Source organism: Neltuma alba, unplaced genomic scaffold, assembly GCF_004799145.2.
Source record: "Neltuma alba isolate B1F8T4 unplaced genomic scaffold, ASM479914v2 tig00013086_pilon, whole genome shotgun sequence".
Classification (NCBI taxonomy): domain Eukaryota; kingdom Viridiplantae; phylum Streptophyta; class Magnoliopsida; order Fabales; family Fabaceae; genus Neltuma; species Neltuma alba.
This window is the reverse complement of record NW_021637414.1, coordinates 360,370-370,367: the sequence shown is the minus strand read 5'-3', so window position 1 is coordinate 370,367 and position 9,998 is coordinate 360,370. Positions and strand designations below refer to the sequence as shown.

The 9,998-nt window shown below is 38.5% G+C and overlaps 1 protein-coding gene across 1 annotated transcript; it reads left to right on the top strand.

The window, feature by feature from the left end:
- Positions 1-2,932: 2,932 nt before the first annotated feature.
- LOC114734364 (casein kinase 1-like protein 4) lies at positions 2,933-9,165 on the top strand. The gene is made up of 15 exons (XM_028921991.1): positions 2,933-3,309; positions 3,412-3,452; positions 4,428-4,497; positions 4,599-4,747; positions 4,879-4,974; positions 5,078-5,148; positions 5,311-5,372; positions 5,452-5,515; positions 5,621-5,705; positions 6,112-6,238; positions 6,973-7,055; positions 7,191-7,245; positions 7,502-7,629; positions 8,335-8,505; positions 8,595-9,165. Exons 1-14 carry the CDS (start codon positions 3,234-3,236, stop codon positions 8,503-8,505), a joined length of 1,278 nt encoding a protein of 425 aa, XP_028777824.1. The 5' UTR covers positions 2,933-3,233; the 3' UTR covers positions 8,595-9,165.
- The last annotated feature ends 833 nt before the right edge of the window (positions 9,166-9,998 follow it).

Here is a 9,998-nt window from a genome sequence, read left to right as displayed (position 1 = left end):
CCACCCCATTTGATCTTGAATATAAACAACCACAGACAGAGCTACTAGGGAAGACACAGCAACAGAACCGTAGTACCAGCTGAAGTAGCCATCTTTTATGCTCTCTTCTCTGTCTCTGTAGGTTAATTGATCAATGCCAAAGGGCAAGGATGCTGATCTTATACCACCTGCTCCGAGGGCCATGAGGACAAACGAAGTATGTAGAAGGAGTAATTCAAATGAAGTGGGGGAGCTGCACGGGTCAGTGACATGGTATGGAACTTGATTTTGGAATCATGGTTGTTACCCATAAAAGAACCATTCCCTGCAGCCAATGGAGGAAAAAGCAATATTTACTCCACAATACTATCAGGCAGACCTGAAGAGGAGAAAAGCGTTGAAGGGAGGTGGGTTTTGTTAAGCATGTTTTTCTTGACAAATTATAAATATCGATGTATGCTCTTAAAATTGTGGCAAAGTCATCACCTGAAACTAGAAATTAAAATTAAAATAATAAAAAGCCTGAGATTTAGTTAAACTTTAGCCCCCATGTTACACTTAAAATCACGTGACGCTGCTAAGATTTAGGCATTAAACCATATGGCCGAAATTCAAAAGTTTATGTATTGATTGATGCTAGTTGAGGATACTTAGCTTGTATTTAAAGAAGCGAAATGAATTTCACCAAAAAAGAAGAAGAAGAAGAAGAAGAAAAATGAAAAGAAAATTACAAGTAGACTGGCAATAGAACCGAAGGCAATCATGGGGTATCGACCCACGTAAGAATCGGCGAGGAGAGCACCGAGAGGGGGAAGAAATTGGTGGCGGCGGAGGAGAGAAGGAGGACATTGGTGGCTTCGGTGATTTTCATGCCGTAGTCTCTCTGGTCAACTACAAAATCATGTTAGGCATCAACCCAACGCTAGCCAGCCTCTCAAATGCTTCATTTGCTGCCACACGATATTATAGAGAGGTCAAATTGCAAGCAAAAACCAATCTTTGCGGCAGCAGAAGGGGTCTGATATGAAGTCATAGGAAAAGAAACTAGACGCGCCTACAATGAAAGGTAGAGTTCTGAAGCCACCCTTGTTGGCATTGGCGTTGGGGATGCTCAAAAGTGGCTCTTTCTCTATATTTTTCTCCTCTGAAGTGCGTTTGATCCTCATCTCTAGTGTAGCTATGGCAGAATGAGCTCCAGTGGCCTGAGTCAGTACCACTGAAACAGAACTCCGATTAAGGACGATCGAAAAAATGAAACAAAATATAAAAATCCCTTGCGGCGAGCTCGAGAAACACGCTCTAGTACAAATGCTATTAAAATGGCGTTTAGGGCCTGTTTGGGAGCCTCTCCATATCCTCCTTGATAGGCTTTGGGAGTCCATTGGGCCTGTAAGAGGGTTGTCAAGAACAAAAAAGCTGGACATTACTTTGTGAGATATGTCCTCTGTGCTTTGGGGCGGAACAGACTTCAAGGTGACTCGTCTATTGTCAGCGTCAGGCTTCCCAGGAAGTCAAGAGCGGCCACGCTATAATTACCTCTCAATTTTTTCGTGTCGACAACACTAACCCTTGCGTGATTTTAATGGGGGGACAGATATTTAAAAACGAGCGGGACAGATATTAAATATAATACAAGATTCACATAAATTTTGAGAATCGAATTTTACAAGGCTTGGCAGCCATGGTGGTCCCACCAACCTCCTCTCCGTGATCTGCTCCCTCGCTAACTCGTTGCCCCCGAAAAATTTTAGTAGTCTCATTTTTTCCGAATTAGAAGGCAAGTATTGATGGCTCTGCATTGTAGACGGGGTAAAACCCACAGCCAAAAGAGATGATATGCCACTAAACTATGAGGTATTTTAAAGTCAAGCTTCTCTTCAGTCTTTGAGGTCAACGCAATTTTATGCTACTACTCCATGTAATTCCATTACCAGGTGGACTACCAACTTTATAATACTGATGATGGTATCTATTGGGTGTCTTAAGAATTGATCAAAGGGAAAAACTTGCTCCTTCCAGGTTGGAAGGCAAAGAAATGAGCCAGACGTGTGCGTGATATCATCCTACATCACTTAGAAATTTTTTTTTAAAACTAGTTTTTTTTTCCCGCATCATGCAATGCTTGAAACGAGTTGTATTATTATTATATGGGTAATTCGCTATATATGCTACGACAGATTGATTTTGATATTAATTTTTCGTGTACACAGTTGCGATTTAAAACAGAGGAGTTGGATTTGACCCAGAACAAAGCAGAGTAGTTGAATGGTCAATGCTTGATAGTTGGGAGAATTAAAAACACATGCCAAGTTTTTTCTGCTAAACGCATTAACCAGCAATGGCAAGTTTCCCGGAATCCGGAAAAGGTGGATGCTTATCCATTTCCCTTTTTCCGAACAAAAAGGTTGGTGGGAGTTGGGACTATTCTCTGTCCATATGGGAAAAAAGGCCCAAAAGAAAAAAAAAAAAGAAGGAAAAATCACAACAACTCATATCCAATGGACAAATTAGAAACTGAATTAAACCAATGTTTACTCATTCTATCTATGATTGTTTAAATTCTACGAGGAGGCAAATTGGTTCGTGCTGAGTCAGACGGGCCATGTGTTTAATATTTTAATAATGAAGGGTATGATATCCAAGAAGGAAGCAATTCAATTGGTGAAAACTTTATTTAATATTTATTCACAATTCGGTCATTTTTCAGAGATTAAGAACCGTGTGTCATGTGGGGGAGGTGGGATTAAAAAGGTCAATAACATGCACCGCAAGGCGGATGGTCAATAGTGGCGAAATGATCAGTAATGGAAATAGGTTGGGTTCTCTACTTTCCAGCATGTCCAGGTCATCAACCAACTTTTTCCCCGTTTTAAAAAAAATCTTTATATCCGTTTCCCAAAATAACCCTATTTTTTTTTATAAATAAGTTCTGCTTATCTCTCTCCTTTTCTTCTCTCCCCTCTCCTTGACCCCCCACGTCCAAGTTCAGCCGATTTCTCCCGGGCTCTGTTCTCGTCGCCGCCTACCCTTCTCTACTTTCCTCTCTCATCTCCTCCACCAAACCCCATTTTTGGCTGACTCATATTCTCGATAACAATCCAAGCGGAGTCTTACTTTTTGCCTGCTTGCGCGTCGCTGACTCCTTGCAAAAGGTTTCTCCTTTTCATCACCCGATATAGCAAAGGCCTGTTATTCGTTCTGGGAGTCCCCTGATCGGCTCGATTTGCGGGAAAGGAGAGAAGGGCTGTTGGACAATGGAGAGGATCATTGGAGGGAGGTTTAAGATGGGTCGGAAGATAGGTAGCGGCTCCTTCGGCGAAATTTATATTGGTACGTTTTTTTTCTCTGTTTTCATCTTCATAGTAGAGTTTGGTTTTTGGCCTATGACTTTATATGCTGATTATAATTTTCGACGAAACTGTTGTTTTCCAGCTGCCGATATTCAGACATCCGAGATTGTAGCGATGAAGATGGTGAGTCTAAATTCATCTTTCGGCTGTAGATTATTTTATAAAAGCTTCCTTTTTTACTCTTTTTGTTTATGCATGTTGCATGTCTTGTCATGACTTGTTCTCTACGTTAGTAGAGGACGGAGAGGGAAGGAAACAGTCGGTGAGCTAGTGCATATCGTGTCATGTTATTGGTTTTCTGTGAAACTAGAGAACTGCGCGTAGAAGTTTGATGACCGATTTTTACAAAAGGGAAAAGCTTTCTGACTCATAAGTGATAAGTCATGGTCGTCCCAACAAGTTGATATCCTTTTCTAGATGTGAGATCGTGCTTACAACTGACATCAAAGACATCGATGACAATAAGACATCCTGAAGTTCAGAGCTGTTATTATCTCAGCAGCTGCCTATTTTAAAAACCTCTTTTAATATAAAGGTCATGAATGATGCGTGACCTTTTTTTGAGAAGAAGGCTACTTGTTACCAAAGTCAAAACAACCTTAGAGTAAGGCTTCACAAGAACCTCTGTTGTACCAAAATGGTTTTGAATTTCATATGTAGCCGGTTTGCTCAGAATCGCTTGCAATAGTTTGGGATTCTTGAGGGTCTTTCGTGTCTCTGGTAGTTAGTCATTATTTATAACCGCCTAATACTACAGTGTTAAGAGAACTGCGCTTGGAAGGTAAACATTTCATCTATAATGTGAATTTGAAACCGTTTTCGTGTTTAATACATCCGCATCCCTTAGACTGATATCTCAAGGTTTGTTTCTTGCCTTATAAGCTGTAGCATTTTGACTTGAATGCACATAATATTGTATCCGTTACGTGACAAGAGCATAAGTGTTTGCACAAGCTTTTTGCATGAAAAGTAATAAAATGATGATTTATGATATGGAAGGCTATGCTTAACGAATTTCTTTTGGGGCATCTCTCTTCATGTGCATGACATAGCATATGCTTTGTGCGATTTATAACATTTATGTTCCTTGATTTTCAGGAGAGCAGGAAGACTAAACACCCGCAACTACTTTATGAGGCCAAGTTATATAATGCCCTTCAAGGAGGAAGTAAGATAAAATAGAAGCATTTCTACCTGTTAAAATTACATGCTCTGAAAACTTGGCCAAGAATGATCAGTTTCTTATTCCACACACTCTTTGCTTTTTAGGTGGTGTTCCAAGCATGAAATGGCATGGTATTGATGGAGACAATAACGTTTTAGTTATGGATCTTTTGGGACCGAGTCTTGAGGATCTTTTCGTATACTGTGGAGGGAAGTTTTCATTGAAAACAGTTTTGATGCTGGCTGATCAGATGGTAATTATTAATTTATCTGAGCTTTGCTCCCTTCTTTTTGTTTGTTCCCCCCTTGAAACTTCCACCAGCGTGATCCTTCAACTAAGGTTCATGAATGCAAAATTTAGCCTGTTTTATTTACTTGACTGCAGCTTGCAAGGATAGAGCATTTACATTCAAAGGGATTTTTGCATAGAGACATCAAACCAGATAACTTCCTTATGGGTCTAGGGAGAAAAGCAAATCAGGTAGCATCAATTTGTCTGAATAGTTTCTTATCTAATGATTCCTTTTAAGCTGTCGATTGCTTATTCCTTGTTTATATTCTCTGCAATTTGCTAAAATTACCAGGTTTATATGATTGATTTTGGACTTGCAAAAAGATACAAGGATCCCACAACCAATAAGCATATTGCTTACAGGTATGTTTAATTTTGGAATCTTCCTACTTTGTAATTTGTGGATGAGTAATTAACTCATGACTAATTTTTCTAAATTCTTCTTATAGATATGTTTTTACTTAGTTTAATGACCCAGATTACCATTGCTTATCTCTGTTTCTTTACCTTGATAAACTCATCCAGAGAGAACAAAAATTTAACAGGCACTGCCCGCTATGCGAGTTGCAATACTCATTTAGGAATTGGTGGGTATTAAAAGTTCTCCTTTTTTTGGTCCGTAAATTCTGCAATATAATTCTCATAATTCTGGTTTTAATTCTTTAGAGCAAAGTAGACGGGATGATCTGGAGTCTCTTGGTTATGTTCTTCTTTACTTCTTGAGAGGAAGGTATGCCTCTCTCTATGCGTTACAATAATAGCGATCTTGAGCTGGAAAAACTGTGCATTTGAGTGTGTGTTATACTGGCCTGACCAATTGCTTCTTCCTTTTTAGCCTTCCATGGCAGGGTCTGAGAGCTGCCACTAAAAAGCAAAAGTACGACAGGATCTGTGAGAAGAAGCTATCCACTCCAATTGAGGTACGTCTATGAATTAAATTTGGAAAATGTCTCGTGCCCCCCCCTCCCAAAAAAAAAGGAAAAAAAAAAAACAACTTCATACTGTTTTTATGTGGGCAGGTTGGTTCGTCTCTCTCTTCTTTTCTTTATTTGGATGTAGATGGTGGATGCAAGTGTGGGGGAATTGGAAAGTTGAAATTGATAGGTTTAGGTTAAATAGGAAGAAGTTTACAACCTTAAAACCTATTTTCGAATACTCATCTTTGACTGAACAATCATATTAAAAGCTTGCACCTTAAGAAATGCTATTAACGGAGTAAACAAATTTTTGTGCATCCTTTTGGGAAGATTCTCTCTATAAAAACTCTTGATATGCTTAGGAGTTGACTGCTTTGCTGAGTGTCTGACTCATATTTGTTGTTATCAGATCCTCTGCAAGTCTTATCCTGCGGAGCTTGCTTCCTACTTCCATTATTGCCGCTCTTTGACATTTGATCAACGCCCAGATTATGGATTCTTGAGGCGCCTGTTTCGTGATTTATTTACTCGTGAAGGTATTAGCTATTGGATCATCGGATGCTTTATGCTTAACTAGTTTTCCTCTATTTGGATCGGATGCTTTATTCTTAACTACCTTTCCTCACAAGTCATGGTTTATTCATATGAAAATTTTCACATGAGCTGATGGCTTTATCAGTGATATGTTAGATGCTGAGGGTAGAACATTAAATATAGATCGTAAACTTCTGTCTCTCTCTCACACACACACACAGAGGGTAGATTTCAACCTTGTTTACTATGGGGCTGCAACACAACCCAGCAACTGAAGCTGCTTTGCTGTCCCAATTTACGAGTTGGCCTTTAGAAAAGTCACAAATAAACTGAGTACTTTACGTAAATCTATATCAATGTGTTAAATTGAGTCGTAAGTTTTCTTCCCGAGTATGCTAGATTTCCTTCCAATATTTGAGCACAGAAGTATGATTTATTGAGTGCAAAGCAATGGGGGGAGGGGGAGGGGGAGGGGGGGGAGGGGGGGGATCAAAACTAGTAGAATATAGAGTCATTCATCTGGATCTTGAAAAATAATTTCAAATTTGAAAATTATCCTAATTTGTTGACCTGCTGCTGTTAATGCTTCATGTTCATTAGTACCTCGGAATGTGTAATCTAAACAGTGTTTTAATACTTTACATAATAAAATGATGTTTCTGGTTGTCTCATTTGTGTATTTGAGGATCTTCTCTCTTTGATAACACAGTGTTATTTGCCCTGATTAAATGAACAGGATACGAGTCTGACTACATATATGACTGGACCATTCTTAAATATCAGCAATCGCAACAGACAAAGATGAAGGATCAATCAACTGTAAGTACATTCTTGACATATTTTGGGTAGCTGTTGTGATTGCGTGCTAAAATTGTATACTTCATATGGGTTTTCTGATAGCTTTCATATATTCTGACTTTATTCTCGCTCACTTTATCATCTGATATTTTGCAGCCTGCCGTTGATGTGCCTAACCGTATTGAACCAAATGTTGTGGATAAGAATAAAGGTACTCTCTTCACTATCAGTAATCTGCTTAGTTATTTGATTTGAATGTTGAGATTGGTGCTGCCCAGAAGAGTGAGGTAGGAATTGCAGATGGACTCTTTCAGAAAGAGGAAAAGGGAAGAAATCCCATGACATTGCTGTCTGAAGACTGAAAAGTGAAAACACAATCTACGAAGATTTGCAGTATGCCGAAGCAATACTTTTTCTAAGGAAAGAAGGAAGAAAGAATATCCTGATTTGTTAGGGTTCCTTTTCAGGTGTTAACGGCTCTGCTCAAATTGCGGAGGCAAGACCATTAACAAATGTTAATGCACGCGTTAATATGCAAATCAGAGCATCGCACGATGATCAGAATCTGAATGCAGAGGATCAGGTTGTGAAACTTGTAAGTATGACTGCCTATTTGATGTAATTTCTAGCTTGGGCTTTTTTTTGATAATACGAGATAAACGTTTCTGTGTTCTAGTGATAAATCAAAAGTAAAAAAATTACTACCTCCGGTCTTTAATATAAGATCTTGTTTGACTTTTATTTTGGTCCTAAATATAAGATCCTAATCCACTTTGTCTTTTATATTTATGTATTTTTTTCAAGATAGTCTTTGTAATAATGTTAGTTCTAACCAATATATTTGATTAACAAGGACATTTTAGGAAAGACAATACCGATTTATTAAAAATAACTAATTTAACTTCTTTTTTTAATCTATTTAAATTAGTCAACTAGTTTTTATATTTAGGACCGGAGTTAGTACCATTCAATCAATTTAAAATATTAAAAGGTGTTGATAGCTCTACTTTTTACACACTATGAGAACAACCGGGCTCATGTTAGGTTCTATCATACAAATTCATTCTAGTTAATTTAATGTCTGATAAAGAAAAGTGATGTGAATGAAACTTTGATCTAAAAGGAAGTTTCAGTGAAGGCATTGTAATTTGAGTAGGAATAAAAGTGTGCACCAGATAATTGTAATTTATACTAGGTTATCTTCCTCTCTGCATGATAACATACGTACAATATGTTGAAATCTAAGATGTACTTTTATTTGGCTAAAGTCAATGTTTTTATTGGGACAAAATTGTGGCAGCCTGTGAAAAATGGTCCATCTACATCTGCGAGGCCCAGAATCTCAGAAAATGTGTCGAAAGCAGAGAAACCAATAGGAAGCTCAAACCCGGGTCGTGTATTTGGGCATAACACTGGCACTTCAAGCAGCTGGATTCCTTCGCTACGCAGAATTTCTTCGGCCAAAAAATAGGTAGAGATAAATATTTGCTTATACATAAAAATGTAACTTTGAACTCTTCTCCGACTATTACTAATAACTTGGATTGTTAATTTGATCAGATATGGGTTTTGAAGGAGTCACTTGAGGGGGCTTTGTTAGTGTCTCAAATGTCAGGACACTCACATTGCCAAAGGAATGGGACTGTTATGACGAGCAGGATGCCTAAAGATCGTCGTCTTCCCTGAGCATCGTATTATCATGCTAAAGACATCGGATGGTAACTAGGAGCATACATGATGCTGCGTGGGGTATATGGCAGAAGGCAGATGCCCCCATTTCAGATTCCAAAGAGGGAAATTGACGACGATGAATCTATTTGCAGAACAAGCTATGTCGGTGGATGTTTATCCGCTTGCGTCCTGCGGGAGGGGGAAAACGCGGGAAAGGATGTTTTTCTCAATGAGGGGTGAGGGAAGTCAAGATCTTTGATTCTGCGTTCGGTGTCAATTCATTTTTTATATCATCATCTCACTTGAGTCAGATTCAAGCGTTGTTTGGCTCAATAAGGATATCTCGAGTGTTTTTTGTATGCACTCGGCTCATGAACACGATTTTTTCCCTACTAAAGATCAACTTGATTTGTTTATATCTAAAATAATACTATAACAATAAGGTTCCTTTCTCGTGTCATGGTTCACTGCATGCTTTTCCTTAATTCGTGTTTAAATGTACGGAATTGGATTTTTCTATGGACGTGGAAGGGTCAGTATATCAGTAAACATCTTCAAGGGACAAGTATTTATCTGACAATCCAAATTATCAAAACATTAGCAGATCATAAGAAGGGAGCTTATATAAAACGAGCAATATTGTTGCCCATTGATAGACTGAACACAATGTCCAAACGGCTTTTATGGTTTTTATCCAACATGAAAAGCCTAATGCCCAGGGAGGGGATGGCACGGTCCAAACAATGTAATTTCTACAATTTTAAGGAGGCTCCATTGAAAACTGTCGAGCAAATTTTATGATCCAGTCTGCACAAATATTGACTTTTCTGTGCACGTGCATGAAATTTATAATAATGTAGTCCAAAACAAGTTGGAGGAGTTCTTGTCGTATGCTTAATGAGAGGAGGGGAAAAAAGTAACTCATGCGGGGAAACAGTAAAACCAATGATGGCATGGTAAATTTGCAACAGATGCCCATTAACGGGAAAGAGTTGTTGAGCATCCTGTTGGAAATCCATAGAACTTGTATCTAGAACCAAATGGAGCCTCCTAAAACTGTTAAACTCACCAGTTTGTGTATGATGTTAATGCACTGAACCAAGGAGGGTTGGGCGGAATTAAAGAAAAGAAACAGTGTGTAATAATGGGACCCCGGATTTTACTTTAGAAAGTGATAATGGCGACAAAGACGAATGCAAGTAATGATGCACTCCGCTGCCATAAAACAGGTCTTTATCTCCTTTATGTATAAAGCATATAAGAGTGGAAATTAAAAGCAACAACTTAAGGTGG